The 17,527-nt window shown below is 39.9% G+C and overlaps 1 protein-coding gene across 1 annotated transcript in view; it reads left to right on the forward strand.

The window, feature by feature from the left end:
- Window positions 1-10,642, forward strand: part of LOC124722536 (voltage-dependent calcium channel type A subunit alpha-1) — a 393,558-nt gene extending 382,916 nt beyond the window's left edge. Inside the window, exons 24-25 of the mRNA XM_047247682.1 lie at window positions 10,066-10,230; window positions 10,505-10,642. Of these exons, the coding sequence (XP_047103638.1) occupies window positions 10,066-10,230; window positions 10,505-10,642 (303 nt within the window). The remainder of the gene's footprint in view (window positions 1-10,065; window positions 10,231-10,504) is intronic.
- Window positions 10,643-17,527: the final 6,885 nt, after the last annotated feature.

Here is a 17,527-nt window from a genome sequence, read left to right on the forward strand (position 1 = left end):
TAATTGAAATTGGCCAAGGAAAAAGGTATTGCATTACTTATTGAATGCCCCTCATAATTTATGAAAATTGCAGTCCCAAAAAGGTTATAAGTGACTGCAAAAAAAATTATGTCACAGGTTAGTTGCATTAAAATACACAAATAATCTGACCCTGAGAATCCAGTATTCGGTAAATCACCATGTACCGCAATCAGATCCTCTAAACATTATGATGTGGGATGAAAGAGGGCTTGCATGCATTTCTTGTGAATCCCCCTCCATACAGTTTGTATGCAAGTCATTGAAGAAGTTAGATGGTCATGATGAACAAATTGTTAGTTAATCAGAACCTAGGTGTGTTCAGTGAGTCACTTGGTGAGTGGATGTGTTGATAATGGAAGCAGTGGTAGTTATTCTTCTTTAGTGAAGGCTTGCCTTGCTCTACATGGTTGAGCATTGTCCTCTTGAAATATGATTTGTGGAGTTATCTGAAGGAAGGCCAGTCACTCAAGAATTGAAACTTTCCTGATTTAGCAACTGTTATATAGATTGTCCTTAATGTAGGGATGTGACAATTTGGTGTGTTTCAAAACCATCATGTTGCCTTTCAATGTGCCACCATTAATGTTATATGGTCATTGAATTCTGATGTGATTGTGGTGTCTGGGACATGATACAATGCATCCCATTAGTACATCCTGCAGCAATTAATCAGTAATTCTTAAATGTTGTAGAGAACATTGGTTCAAGCAGCTCATTGAAAAGCGTTGAATGTTGAAAATTCTGTTTCCTAAAAATGTAATTGCCTGGAAACCTCAACTCATGAATTTCATATTAAATTACAGAAATATTAAATGTTCTGTCAGTGGCCATAGTCTTTATAACATTACCAAAGCAATACTTTGGAGTTTTTCTGAGAGCGCATATAATATCTTTATTGAAATATTGCAGGCAACACTAGCTCAAGATATTTGTGAAAAAGGTTAAAGTTTGTGGTTACTGAACTGCTAAAATTGACAGATGAAGATTGAGAAATTATTGACTTGTTACATTGCTGAGATTATTTAATTATTTTTGTGACAGTGTTAATTATTGTAGAATAGTGTATCACCTTAACATCAATAATATGCTTAGAAATCATGGCTTGGATACAAGACTGTTTACTTAGTAGGAGTGTTATTACACCATGCACTCAACATATACAACAAGCACCTGTTGGTGTGTTTCATGATTAATTCATTCCTTTATTCACATATTGTACTCCATGAATCCCATAATGTTTTTATTGTGTAAATCATGCCATGTTGTGGCAAAAAACTATGATTTTATAAAAAGTAATGGCATAGGAGTTGAATAATTATTATTACATTTAACCATTTGAGTGGTGAATTAATGGTAAACAATTCAGTTGTTTGAATTATATGAAAGTTTTTGAAGTGAGCCAAGACCATCAATGCAGTATCACCCAATTTGATTTATTTATTTATTTATTTTTGTGTTCCATAGCTCCTTGATGCGAGTGTATTGCTAGGATGTAGGATACGTCAGATTATTATGGTAATAACCATATATAAATGGTCATGGGGCTTTCAAACTAAATTAGATAAAAACAGATACAAGAGATTCAAGTGTTTAAACAATAACACAGGTTATAGCAGTAATAATGATTACAAAAACAAATTATAAGTCTTACATTCTAATACATATAGAACGAATTCTACCATCAATTGATATGCCAGTGCTACATAGTCAGTTCTTTTAGGAATGCTTAAAATGAAACACATTGTACTAATTGTTACACACTATTAAAAAATTTATTTGAGGCCTGATTCTGGCCTTCGAATTTGTATGTGACTCTCTACTTAATGTGTATCACATACAACTAGTCCTATCTGAAATACACTCCTGGAAATTGAAATAAGAACACCGTGAATTCATTGTCCCAGGAAGGGGAAACTTTATTGACACATTCCTGGGGTCAGATACATCACATGATCACACTGACAGAACCACAGGCACATAGACACAGGCAACAGAGCATGCACAATGTCGGCACTAGTACAGTGTATATCCACCTTTCGCAGCAATGCAGGCTGCTATTCTCCCATGGAGACGATCGTAGAGATGCTGGATGTAGTCCTGTGGAACGGCTTGCCATGCCATTTCCACCTGGCGCCTCAGTTGGACCAGCGTTCGTGCTCGACGTGCAGACCGCGTGAGACGACGCTTCATCCAGTCCCAAACATGCTCAATGGGGGACAGATCCGGAGATCTTGCTGGCCAGGGTAGTTGACTTACACGTTCTAGAGCACGTTGGGTGGCACGGGATACATGCGGACGTGCATTGTCCTGTTGGAACAGCAAGTTCCCTTGCCGGTCTAGGAATGGTAGAACGATGGGTTCGATGACGGTTTGGATGCACCGTGCACTATTCAGTGTCCCCTCGACGATCACCAGTGGTGTACGGCCAGTGTAGGAGATCGCTCCCCACACCATGATGCCGGGTGTTGGCCCTGTGTGCCTCGGTCGTATGCAGTCCTGATTGTGGCGCTCACCTGCACGGCGCCAAACATGCATACGACCATCATTGGCACCAAGGCAGAAGCGACTCTCATCGCTGAAGACGACACGTCTCCATTCGTCCCTCCATTCACGCCTGTCGCGACACCACTGGAGGTGGGCTGCACGATGTTGGGGCATGAGCGGAGGATGGCCTAACGGTGTGCGGGACCATAGCCCAGCTTCATGGAGACGGTTGCGAATGGTCCTCGCCGATACCCCAGGAGCAACAGTGTCCCTAATTTGCTGGGAAGTGGCGGTGCAGTCCCCTACGGCACTGCGTAGGATCCTACGGTCTTGGCGTGCATCCGTGCGTCGCTGCGGTCCGGTCCCGGGTCGACGGGCACGTGCACCTTCCGCCGACCACTGGCGACAACATCGATGTACTGTGGAGACCTCACGCCCCACGTGTTGAGCAATTCGGCGGCACGTCCACCCGGCCTCCCGCATGCCCACTATACGCCCTCGCTCAAAGTCCGTCAACTGCACATGCGGTTCACGTCCACGCTGTCGCGGCATGCTACCAGTGTTAAAGACTGCGATGGAGTTCCGTATGCCACGGCAAACTGGCTGACACTGACGGCGGCGGTGCACAAATGCTGCGCAGCTAGCGCCATTCGACGGCCAACACCGCGGTTCCTGGTGCGTCCGCTGTGCCGTGCGTGTGATCATTGCTTGTACAGCCCTCTCGCAGTGTCCGGAGCAAGTATGGTGGGTCTGACACACCGGTGTCAATGTGTTCTTTTTTCCATTTCCAGGAGTGTATAAATAGTAAAATTTTAAAAATGTGCTGTTACTTTTGTGCTTCATGACATCCTAGTTCTCTGTGACAAATAAATCAGTAAGTTAATCTACCCTGTGAAATCATTACAATGAGTTATGCAAATGATTTGTGGAACCTGGATATAGTTAGCTAGGTAACCATCTAAAATATTATTTGTTGATCATTTGTCATTCTCTGTAATAAATTAAAATTTAGTAGATATTGTTTCACAAGAATACAAATCAGAAGATTTCACTATATAGCAATGGTCTGAAAATTCATGATGGCATCCTTGGTCAACAACAAATAATTGGTTCTGAACATATTAAATATGACAGGAGTTTGAAAATGGTTGTTAATTTTAAAACTGTTCATTTTGTTATTGTTCTCTTATAAAGTTAAATTCTGTTAACAGGCAGTTTCATAAGATGCGAAGTAATGGGTTATTCATATCCTGGAGACATATAGGTATGAAGAAATGTTACTACACTCGAAATTCCCTTCATTTTTCCTGAACTCCTTAATTTTTCAGAGATGCAGAGTGTGTCAAAGAGTAAATTAACAATAATATACTGCCTCTGTAAATCGCATGAACTCTAAGTTTCTTGGAACTTAATAACGTACTGTAGTACTAGATTACAGCTGTAATTGGGGAAAAAATAAGTACTGTATTTACTCGAATCTAAGCCGCCCTTTTTTTCCGGTTTTTGTAATCCAAAAAACCGCCTGCGGCTTAGAATCGAGTGCAAAGCAAGCGGAAGTTCTGAAAAATGTTGGTAGGTGCCGCCACAAGTAACTTCTGCCGTCGAATATATGTAGCACTACACAGGCATGCTTTGTAGGCACAGAGATAAATACTGGCGCCAAAACCTCTGCGTCAGTTAATAAATAAAAAAAAAAAAGGTGGAATACGAGCTTTTTTTTCTCCGCCCCGAGTTTCGACCACTGCATTTTCATGCATTATCCAACGAAGTAAATACAAATTCCGTATTGTTCATCTTCGAAAGTAGCAGAATTTCAATGTACTACGAAAATCTGACTGGCAAGACTGTTGCTAATAGGAACCTGATGAAATGTGAATCACGTGCAGTTTTCTCTTCACCATAAGAATAATACGAATATAAACATTTTGCCATGTATTCTTTCATGTTTGCTGCTATCTCATTTAAATTCTGTCTGCCTAATAAACTACGAAACTAGAGTGAGAGAACAGCAAATGCGGAAGAATATACATATCGTGTCATGTTTACATTCGTATTATTCTTATGCCTAATAGTGATACAGTCAGAAATGAAGCACGGCAACTGACTAGATTTTTAAATCTAAAATGACTAATTTCTGTGCAGAATTTGATGCACTAAAGAAGCGGCCGCAAAGATTTTCAAACGGAGAAAAATTTTCGCCTAACTCTCGTTCAGAACATGTTCTATCAAACGCAGTCTATTATTTGGTTCTTGTTGATCATTATCAAAGAAAGCAGCAGTGTAAGTAACAACAAGTAGCAGTCACTTGCCATTGTTTCGCTAATGAGACAATTCCTCTTTTTTTTTTAATTGTAAGCGGCGGTAGTGCGCACAAAAGCAAGCCATGCCGCGGGCGGCGACAGGCCGTAAACACGCACTATCAGAATGCGACAAAAATGCCTGTAACAAATAAAACGGCACGTATCAGATCAAAGCAAAATACGCAATCGATTCAAACCACACGAAGCATGTGAAAAAGGAAGGGTACCCGTATAAATACGGACGAAGCGCCTGACGCATAGCAATGGCTACCTGGTAGAGCTTAACTGCTAAGCTTACGACTCGAAGCAAACTATTGTAGCTGTATCGTCTTTCATTCGACCTAAATTGTGTCTCATATTACAATGGACCAACTTTGTTTCGATTTGAAGGTGCGGCCTAAAACTTTTCTCTCCCCTCGAATTTCGAGTCTCAAATTTCACGTGCGGCTTAGATTCGGGAAATTTTTTTTTCCCTTGATTTCGAGTCTCATTTTTCAGGTGCGGCTTAGATTCGAGTGCGGCTTAGATTCGAGTAAATACGGTAGTTAAATACATTTTTAAATAGTTTATTTCAAATCTGTGACTATATAGTATGTGGGGGTTTTTGTTAAAAATATTCAACCAGAATATGGAGTTTTATTATAAATTTTATGCTGCTGTGCTACTAAGCTGTCATATCAGTAGCCCACAATTAAGGATTGCAGTGTACATTTATAATGGTGTAAATAGTAAACTCACCTTCATTGACAAGTGTATTCTGGCAGTGAATTATACACTCCTGGAAATGGAAAAAAGAACACATTGACACCGGTGTGTCAGACCCACCATACTTGCTCCGGACCCTGCGAGAGGGCTGTACAAGCAATGATCACACGCACGGCACAGCGGACGCACCAGGAACCGCGGTGTTGGCCGTCGAATGGTGCTAGCTGCGCAGCATTTGTGCACCGCCGCCATCAGTGTCAGCCAGTTTGCCGTGGCATACGGAGCTCCATTGCAGTCGAATTGCTCAACACGTTGGGCGTGAGATCTCCACAGTACATCGATGTTGTCGCCAGTGGTCGGCGGAAGGTGCACGTGCCCGTTGACCTGGGACCGGACCGCAGCGACGCACGGATGCACGCCAAGACCGTAGGATCCTACGCAGTGCCGTAGGGGACCGCACCGCCACTTCCCAGCAAATTAGGGACACTGTTGCTCCTGGGGTATCGGCGAGGACCATTCGCAACCGTCTCCATGAAGCTGGGCTATGGTCCCGCACACCGTTAGGCCGTCTTCCGCTCACGCCCCAACATCGTGCAGCCCGCCGCCAGTGGTGTCGCGACAGGCGTGAATGGAGGGACGAATGGAGACGTGTCGTCTTCAGCGATGAGAGTCGCTTCTGCCTTGGTGCCAATGATGGTCGTATGCGTGTTTGGCGCCGTGCAGGTGAGCGCCACAATCAGGACTGCATACGACCGAGGCACACAGGGCCAACACCCGGCATCATGGTGTGGGGAGCGATCTCCTACACTGGCCGTACACCACTGGTGATTGTCGAGGGGACACTGAATAGTGCACGGTACATCCAAACCGTCATCGAACCCATCGTTCTACCATTCCTAGACCGGCAAGGGAACTTGCTGTTCCAACAGGACAATGCACGTCCGCATGTATCCCGTGCCACCCAACGTGCTCTAGAAGGTGTAAGTCAACTACCCTGGGCAGCAAGATCTCCGGATCTGTCCCCCATTGAGCATGTTTGGGACTGGATGAAGCGTCGTCTCACGCGGTCTGCACGTCCAGCACGAACGCTGGTCCAACTGAGGCGCCAGGTGGAAATGGCATGGCAAGCCGTTCCACAGGACTACATCCAGCATCTCTACGATCGTCTCCATGGGAGAATAGCAGCCTGCATTGCTGCGAAAGGTGGATATACACTGTACTAGTGCCGACATTGTACATGCTCTGTTGCCTGTGTCTATGTGCCTGTGTCTATGTGCCTGTGGTTCTGTCAGTGTGATCATGTGATGTATCTGACCCCAGGAATGTGTCAATAAAGTTTCCCGTTCCTGGGACAATGAATTCACGGTGTTCTTATTTCAATTTCCAGGAGTGTATTAAAAGGAAATTTCACTTCAGAAAAATACACCATGTGATCATCTGATAAAAAGTATCTGGATACTCATTAGTGAACATTAATATGAGTTCTGTCTATCCTTCACCTTTATGATGGCTTAAACTATGCTGGGGACACTTTCAGTGAGTTTTTAGAATGTCTTTGGAGGAATGGCAGCCCATTATTTTGCAAGGGCCAAAACCATAGAAGATAGTGATGTTGGATGCTGTGGCCTGGAGCAAAGTCAACTTTATAAAGATATTCCACTGGGTTAATGTCAGGACTCTTGGTGAGCCAGTCCATTTCTGGAACGTTATTGTCCGCTACCCATTAACTCACAGTTGCTGCTTTATGACAAGATGCATTGTCATGCTGATACAAACAACAATTTTCTCCTAACGGTTCCTCTACAGAATGCAGTACACGTTGCTATAAAGTGTATTCATATCCCTCCTTATTTAGCATTTGTGTATGTACAGTAAGAGGAGCACACCATAACTATGAAAAACAGCACCATACCATAGCACCACCTCCTCCGTATTTCACTGCTGGCACTAAGCATGATGGCTGATGATGTTCTCCAGGCATTCACCTAAACTAAACCCTTCCATTGGATTTTCACATGATATAATGTGATTCATCACTCTAAATCATTCGTTTCCAGTCATCCACTGTCCAGTAACATTGCTCGTTACACCAGCTCTAACAACACTAAGCACTGACTACAGAAATATGTGGCTTTTGAGGAGCTGCTTAGCTGTTGAGTGTCATTCTTTATATCTCTCTAGGCACACTCATTGAGCTATCTGGAATGCTGGTAGTGCTTTGGAACTCATGAGTAATTCCTTTCCCTTATTTCATGTGACTTTTTACAACCACCTTCTACAATTTTTGATCATCCCTCTCTGTCAGTACAAGAGGTATGCCTGGTCATGGTTCAGCTGTGGCTGTTCCTTCATGTTACCACTTCACAGTCACATCAACAACAGTGAAGCTGGGTTGAAATGTCCCTCATTGCTGGTCTATTCAGGTGACATCCAATGACTAATCCAGGTTCTAAGTCACTGAGCTCTGTTGACCAACCCATTCTGGTGTTATTGCCTCTCTACTGACAACGCAATACTTCTCACCTCCTTTTGTGCTAGTGGGCCCACCTCTTGTGACATCTAGTGGACAATTACACATTATGTATTGATTCCTAGATACTTTTGGTCCAATAGTATAGTGATAGGAGGGCTGGCTGGTACTTATCTGAGCAGCTCCCTGTATTGACAAAATAACATTCATATAGGTCTCATCAGTTGTGGCCTTCAGAACAATAAATTCATTTTACAGAGTGAAAAAATAAATTAGTTGTTGGAGGTTGTACAGGAGGCCAGCCACTAAGAACTCGAACTAAGAGGATACAAGTGCTATGATGAGGAAGAAGGCCAGAGAAGAAGAAAAAGTCACCTGTGACAATAGGAGCTCAAAAGTAGTGTGTAGTAAGAACTGTATCACCTTTATTATAGAGAAGGTAACAAGGACTGAGTGAGACTTAAAAGTTAACTGAAAGAGAAGAGAAAGTGTGAAGTTGAAATACTATACAGAGCCTCCCATTCTACTTACCACACATCGCTCTCCCACATGAATCCTTTCGTCCTATCATTGCTGTAACTCTCTACACCACCATTCCACATACATATGGCTTCTTTTCAGCTCTCCAACAATATCTCTCCCAAAATCCTCCAGAAAGTCTCCTAAAATCCCTGTTCACTTCCACAGTGGTCAATGTTCAGGCACAGTGATATAGTGCCTTTAATCAATCCTTTGCCCACAATAATGTGGAGTTGTGCCAGGAACCAATATGTGATTCAGACTCCACATTAAACTGTAGGTCATTTTTTCCCAGTATGATTATTAGGGTAAGTTAAGGATACATAAGTTGCCAGAGTGGTGTCCAATTGAGAGACTTGCATCAAGTCATTGAGCTACACAGAATTAATATTATTATTCACTCTTACACACAGTTTTTTCATCTTAGACAAATGGACCAACTTATCATCTTATTCCATTGTAGTTCTAGACATAATCTTCATTACCTTATGCCTACTTCCTGTCACATATTGATGTTTGTTAGAAATTTATCGTATTTAATTTTAATTTTATCATTTTATTCTAATCCACCTATATTTCTTGCTCTGTCCCTTCTATCAAATTTATATTGATACTGGCATCTTTTATTTCATCTTTGCCTCCTCCTCCCCTCATAACAGGTGGATCATTCTTGGCTTCGTGACCTACTCTCTCCTTATCAAACCTGCTTAAAATTTCCTGCAAACTAGGAGTGCTGCGAACTATTTTAAGTGATTGTGATTGTAACAATGTATTCTGTCACATCCTTAAAGTGCTGGCAAAACATAGTTTACAGCACAACAATTTCATAACATATCTTGTGCTATTAATAGATAATGTACGGAAAAACAATCCATAGATAATTCCATATGTATTATTAGTGTTCATTAAAATTGAGAATATGGCCATTGCTAAGTTCATCTTAAGGTGAAAGAACTCACAGTAGGCATTGCTATGGGATGTATAACTTTCTCTTTCATTGTGACAGTTGGCAAACATGTAATACCTGATACACCAATCTGAATGTTACAAATTTTATCACATAAGAGTCCCCATATGTCACTTACTGGAGGTGCTGTGTATTCTTATTTCTCCTTGAGAAATTCATATGGGGAAATTTAATTGTTTTGCAATAATCCATTGCATTCTTCAGTCTTAGGCGATTTCAAAATGTTACCAAAGGGTTTTAATGTTTACATATGTCTCTCCATCCCTCCCTATCTGTCTCCCTCTCCCTCCCTCCCTCCCCTCCCTCTCTCCCTCCCTCCCTCCCTCCCTCCCTCCCTCCCTCCCCCCTCCCTCTATCGCTCTCTCTCTCTCTCTCTCTCTCTCTCTCTCTCTCTCTCTCTCTCTCTCACACACACACACACACACACACACACACACACACACACACACGCACACACAAAATACCTTCCCACTCAAATCTCATAATCCCTCTATTTATTTTATCCCCATTTTCATGAACCAACTGCTACTCATAAGAAGTAACAAATAAACCAATCACTGAACAATGTGTGATAATTGCTTGATTTCTTTTCTCCTCAGAAATCGTGCATTGATTTTACAATTGGTGCTCGTCCTCTTGAGCGATATATGCCTAACAAGAGGAATGGTTTCAAATACAAAATTTGGAGGATTGTAGTATCAACACCATTTGAATATTTTATAATGATTCTTATTGTTTTCAACACCTTGCTGCTTATGATGAAGGTAAGTTGCATCACTGTCTTTTGTTGAAGTCTCCCCTTCATTAATGATTTGACTAACATGTGTTAAACCCTAATTTATTTATTGCCTGTGTACATCTGTGTTATAAAGTACCAACAGTATAATGTGTACTGTAAGGCATCCATATGACTGTTCATGTCTGTGTTGCATTTTTATGTTTGAAGTACTGAGCTGAATATTGAGCACACCTTTGAAACATCGTACAAAAAGAGACCAGCACGGACTGCATTTTCAACATTTATGCCTGTATCGATAGGTACAAAACTACCACAATATGAGGCAGTTGGTTGGCTTTCCTTTGAGAGATCAATGCGACAAGTGGAATTATAAATTACCAAGAACATTAATACTTCTCAAACTCTTAGAAACTAAACCACCAAACAACATTAAATAGTACTTCACAATAAAAAAGGACCTCAACCATTATTAAAAATATTGATAATCTTTTGTATTAAGTAAAGTAGAATGCTGGTCTCTTCCAGGCAGAGTAAAATTATGTCTAAACACAACGTAAAATGAGAAGTATGAACTTATTCATAATACATGGATGGTATAATTTCCTGGTTCAAATCAACACATTCTTAAAGCAAATAAAAAACAGAAGTTGAAAACTTCAAAATTATTTTACATGTTACTTTTGGGACCTTAATTTCTCTCAAGTCAAATTTGACTACTTAAATAAATAATTGAAGGTTTCTATCCTGAGTTTTATTTTCATTAAATGAATGATTTTGAATGCTGCTCGGTTTTTTAGCAGGTACATTTAGACACTCACATGCTTAAAATGCCATCAGTACACTGTTTTGTTGCACGTAGTGCTGCATCAATAATTGGCTTTACATAGGTGAATGTTCTGAATATGTTAGTTGGTGTTGTGCATGGCACACATTGTCATCTGTGATCACATGGTTCTGTAAAAAATGCAAATGCACCATTATTTCCAATTTAAGCATCTTTAAATTTAATCAAAGTGTGCAAGAAGCTGGCCTTGTCTTGACAGAAGAAAGCTTATGTTTAGGAACTGTTATTTTTGAACCAAGCAGAACCTAATTAAACTGCATCTCATAGTATAATTAAATACTTTGATAAGCCATTCAGAAATATTTATGAAACAGGAATGTGGTTAAAGTTAAATGGAGCTGTTCCGCTGCAGTATGGAAAATGCCTGGCACGCTTGCCGGTTTGCTAAAGCTTAAGTTTTGTCTCTGTTTGCTTGTCGCCCTATATTACTTATTTATACATAAATGTTTTTCTTATTATATTTTGTCATTGGTTAATATATTTCTTACATAATTATTTTGTTACGTGGAAACTACTTTGTATGAATAAATATGGATTGAATCACTTATTAATTACATGTACGTGTGTGTAAGACAGATAGTTGCTGCAGATGTTTAATGGCTTATGGTTCTTTCATTATTTTTATAAACTATCTTTAAGTACCAAAATATCTGCCAGTTACACAATTTATTGTACAATTTTAGAAACAATATACTTTGCTATAAATATGTTCTAGCATACTATATGACTGTGACAGATACTGGAAAGTTTTTTCTAACATACCACTAAGGTGTTAATTATCTCTGATAAACAATGTAGGAAAAGATAGATTGTTACTTATCATAAAGAAAATATATTAAACAATGGATAGGCACAATTAAAAGGCACTTACACAACGCTTCTGGCCGCAGCCTTCATCAGCAAAAAGAGAAACATACACCATTCATACACACAAGCAAGTACACCTTACGCGTACGTGACATGGTTGGTGGTCATGTGTGCATGAGATGCTTGTGTGTATGAATGGTGTGTGTTTCTCTTTCACTGATGAAGATTGTGGCTGAAGGCCTTGCATAAGTGTCTTTTGATTGTACCTGTGTGCAACTTCATGTGTCTTCCTTATGGTAAAGAGCAACCTACCTTTTCCTACTTTGTTGATATTCCTACCTGGAGTTTCCATTGTTTGATTTTCTCTGGTAAACATATTTTTCACCACAGATGCAGAAATAAGAGAATAATCATGTATGATAAAACTTTGCTTTCTATACTGGCTCCATAGTAATTTTTTATTTATAATATTACAAAATTTTCATGGTAATTAGTTGAGAATTATCATTATTATATCAACTCAATAGCATTTCATGAAAACTTTTACCATTGTGCTACAATATACAACAAATTTTGTTTCACTATGTTGTCATTATAGTAGCAACCAAATATTATTGCAATATTAGCTTCACCTGATGCACTAAGAACAAGGATATTGTTTATGTTTTTATGATTTCTGACTTTTTTTTATTATTATTGCATGTATATGTCCTAGACCTCCACTACATCTGTACCCCACACATCACAGTTTCTGAATAACAAACACATAAGGCAAAATAGTGCATTGTGAACATCACATCCACAGATCCAGCTCTGGTACGCTTTCATACCAAATTTCCTCATATAATTGCTTTTTCTACCAAAACTTATATCCTTCTGACTTGCAAGGATAGCAATCATAGCTAAATTGAATATATTAAATTTATGATATAAATTTAACTGTTTAAACATACTGAAATTTTGTAATTAATTGTTTAACTTTTTTTAAAATTTCTAATACTCTGTTCCTCAATGTTTAGAGAGCATATTCCTTTTCCTATGGCCCATTCAGGTGAAATATTTTAGAAACCTGAAACTTTCACTTCCTCCTTGAAAGGTCTACTGGAAAAGGCCCTCTTTTGCATATCATTTACAGAATTTGTCATGTTGCTTGCACAGTGTTTAACACAGGCTTTCAAAGAAAAATACCAACCTGGTGCTGTGAACAACATAGCACCCTCAATGTCAGCAGGGATGGCGTCTCATTGGACCATACAGCTGTGTCCCTTCTCTGAGCTGATCATAGCACGGCTGACTATCATTTCAGCACTCAACACCACTCTCTAGTTATCATGGAGAGAGCATTACAAAACATGTTTCTATCACTTTTCTTTGCATACCAGCACACATTTGAAGAGAAATGATGTATTTTTTTTTTTGTAATTTCTGGCTTGCATTCAAAGAGAAATATTATAATTTTGTGCAACTTCTGGCTTGCATATAATCTTAGTGCAATATTTACAGTGATCTGTAGCACATTAGCACACGATCACTGGCTGCCTCTGCATCAACCTTTCCTCCTTTTAACATGAGATGGTCACAGGCAGGATATAGTTATATCATGTATTATACAAACAGCAGTCGAGATGATTAAATTACAATTTATGTTGATTTTATTGTACAGGGTGATTTTTCCACCATGTACAAACTCCAGTGATTGATCAATGAGAGGATATGGAACAAAAAAAGGCTAATGAACTTATGTCCAGAAATTCATGGTTTCCGTGCTAGGGACCATTTATTCAATCATACTCTGTTACAGAGACTGCACTCTAATACGTGCTGTACCATGCAGCCACAGTTACAGTATGCATCGTTTCCTCCTAGAGGCTGGTACTGTTCCTCATACATCATGCCCTATCATTCTCTCACGGTAATGTTGTGTCTGATTCACTTCTCTTGGTGACTCATCTTGTAGTGGATGTGTTACAGGGTTGTACACAATGGTTCTGTGTTCGAGTCAAGAGCTTGCTGACATGGTGTTTACTTACAGAAAGGCAAATGGCAGTGGGAGGTGGGCAACAAGTTTGTATTAGGAGACCTATTCCCACTAACAACAACAGCAGCATTCAATGTTTGCAATAGTGTTTCGCCATTTGTCTAAGACAGGATTGTTCCAGGAGGCAGGGTATCATGAATGACATACCCAAAATGTTTGGACACCAGAGTTGGAAGAAAATGTGATTAACACTGTGGAAAGTGACCACCTTGTCAGTACCAGGTAGTTGGCCCACCAGTACAGAGTAAGCCAGATGACCACGTGGAATATTATCCATGACAGTTGTTACTACCCTTATCACTTACTCAGGGTTTATACGACCCGGGACAACCCGGAGATCCAGGAAAAACCCGGGAATTTTTTCATCCGGGAGAAAACCGGGAAAAACCCGGGAATTTTTTAGAATTCCGGGAATTTTTCGTTGTTTTTGTTTTCAGTTAAATTTTTGTAATTTTGGCTGGTGAGAACCAATACTCTAAAAAAGGATATTACTGCATCCCGCTACTGCAGAATAATACTGCAGCAATAAAACATGAACGAGAGAAAAAGTGAAAATAAAACTTAAAATGCAAAGTACATGCGCCATATACAGCAACAAAACACTGTGGTCATACAAGTGTCTGCCAACAGCAAAATGTGTCAAAGGCCTTAGGAAGACTATGCAATGTTCCGTAACAACAAATTGCCTCCAACGAGCATGGCGTCACAACTGTTTACATTAGATTTGTTTTAGCAGTTACGAGAGGGATCATGCGAATGAACAGTTGAGTAGTACCTTCTCCCGCTTCTGGCTACAGAAATGTGGCTGTTGGCTGTGTAAGCAGTCACAGCAAGCAGCTGGATGCTACCGGGGAAAAATTTTACTGGAACGCCCAAGCTGCCAGATACTTGCATGCGCAGCAGGCCCAGTTCTATGAGGGGGGTGGGGGGCAAATTCATACTCTTGAGAGAAAAATCCTTGTTTCACAAAGCGACTAGCATCCAGCGCACGTTAGTCTATCGATTATTCATATGACTTTGAAACACATCCCTGTCGGTTTTTGAACATTTTTGAACACATTCTAAGTTGATTTCTGAATGAATCGTAAGTTGATTTGTGAATTCGTGCATAGTGTACATGATGTCTCTGTCAGGGGAATCCTTGTCGCATGTAGACACAAACTTCCCTACAGAGAAAAGGGGCTACACGAGCTGAGCGGAGTAAGGCCGAACGGATGAATGCCAACCGCTTTCTGATTGTGTGGTTGATTGGGTTTGCGAATGATGAGCGTTGTTACAATTACTAGCTAAATCCATAGATTCAGACTACAGGAGTGGAAATAAATGAATAACAGGTAAGGAAGACTACGTATTATATTCTCGGTGTATCCAAGAAAATGAAATTTTGACAGAAAATTTTTGGCCAGATCGCTATACTAGTAAGGGCCAGTTGTACAGTCCCTGGCTAGCAGCCACTTTAAATTCTATTCTGGAAGAAGTGCGGAAAACGTGTTGTAGCAGTGCCTAACCAGAGAATAATCGCGGGATAACTAAACCGGTGATTCTGGCAGAGTTAGTGGAGTTAACCTGCCAATAAGCTTTGACATTGGCAGGAATAGTTACAGAATTAGTGATAACAAGACTGTTTGTTAGAACGAGGAAGGAGAAGAAATGGGGACATCACACAAAGTATGGAACAATATGACGATTCCAAGTTTGTATAAAAATTTCGTACTACTACTTTTCGATCTCATACTTGAGAAACTGGAGCGTATGAATGAAGTGTGAAACTATTTTCTAACGTAAGGCATTTTGCTTGCAGTAGGCCTAATACGCATTTGATATTGGTACTCTGTGAATTATATTCTGTCATTACAAAAAAGACCGTTTGTGCCAAAACAGTCTCGTTTATTTGGTGTGTATTACAATTGTTGCAGTATTAGAAAGGCCTATTTTGTTTTATCTAGCAGACAGTGACAAAACAGACGTAATCAGATAGGGAAACCACATCAGTCTTGGGTCCTATTTTCATTAACAGCTTTGTCAGTGTTAGACAACGGAATTTCTACTTTTCATGCAGCAAAACGCTTGCTGAACTTTGATGAGGTAACAGATTCTTTCGCAGAAAGGAAAGCACGATATGTAAAGCTGTAGCAAGATTAGAGAGAAAAAAAATCTAGGAGCTAAGGACTGAAGAAATGTGTATTGTCTTGTTTGTCTCATGTCTTTACTGGGTTTATGTATCCTACATTTAATTTTATGTCATACCAAGCAGGAAGTTGTTAGCTGATAGGGAATAAAGGGTGCAAATTTTCTGATGAGTCCTTTTTTTTTTAAAAAAAAAAAAAAAAAGAAAAAAAAAGAAAAAAGAAAAAAAAAAAAAAAAAAAGGGAGGGACAGGATGTCAAACAGACCAATTGTAAGCAGGAGAGGCACCACAGAACATTTTAATTTCCACTGTCCTGAATATGGTTTGATGGCATCCATTACAAAATATACACTTTTCAGTTCCACAGAGCGAAGTACAGTGACGTGCGATAGAAGAATGCTGTGCGAAGAGGGGTGGCACTGCACTTCTGGCACACTTAAGACCAAATAACGTGTCTTACATTTCCTTGAACACATATGTTTTATGCATCAGACTCTTCAGAAAGATGTGCGATACAAAATGACCATATTTTTGAAAATTCGATTTTTTTAAAATTTTTGACATCCTATCTCAAACGCTCGAGGGAGTGGTGAGGTATTGCACCGGTTCGGAAATATCGTAGATCTGGGGCTGATGCGCAGAGAAGTCTGAGTTACAGTGGGGAAGTGGGTAGTCTCCATGTGATCTGTGTTTACATTTGGTGATTTTGCAGTTTCCTCTTCGTTTACTGCTCTCACGTCAAATGAAAACAAAACAGATTTCTGATTTCCACCTTTCAGACAGTCAAGCATTAATTGCCTTGCAGCACAATGAAGTTATTTTTGTTGGTTTGCTAAAGAAATTTTCTTTTATTAATCTTTTCCTCTGAGACAGACAATATATTTGAAACAAAGTGTTTAATTCCACACACTGTTCGCTGCATTTCAAGTGCACGTTTTCAACTTCTAGCACATATGGCATTATGCCACAATAAAGAACCAAACATGAGATAACACAGTACTGGTACTCCAAGAAAATTTACATCCTGAAAACCACATTGAAAAGCTTAATATCAGGTCGTGACCTACTTAACTGGGAATATGGACATACGAATGTGCACTTTAAATGTGCACATTTTAATATGGGTCACAAAATTCTGATGCTCTTGGAGTATCCTCTGATGTCTTGTTTCTTTTATGACAGAATGTATGATCTTTTAATGTTTTACACATACGAACATATGGGCTCCCTACGACATCGTAGCAGCGCAAGTGCGGTGACACCTGTCATCTGGCACTCTCTGGCAACTGCGGAAATGAACCTATTTCTAACAGGTCACGGGAAAATATTCCGAATGATGGTTTGAAAAGCATTACCATCAAAGTACCATTCTGGCAGTTTCAATGGAGCTATGTGCGATAATGTACTATGAGCGTTTGACTCTCATTTAAAAATCAACTCTTTGATGACGAGCCATTTAGATGAATTTCGAGCCCAGAAGATCAGACATTTATGTTGTTATTAAA

Source organism: Schistocerca piceifrons, chromosome X, assembly GCF_021461385.2.
Source record: "Schistocerca piceifrons isolate TAMUIC-IGC-003096 chromosome X, iqSchPice1.1, whole genome shotgun sequence".
In the NCBI taxonomy this organism is placed as follows: domain Eukaryota; kingdom Metazoa; phylum Arthropoda; class Insecta; order Orthoptera; family Acrididae; genus Schistocerca; species Schistocerca piceifrons.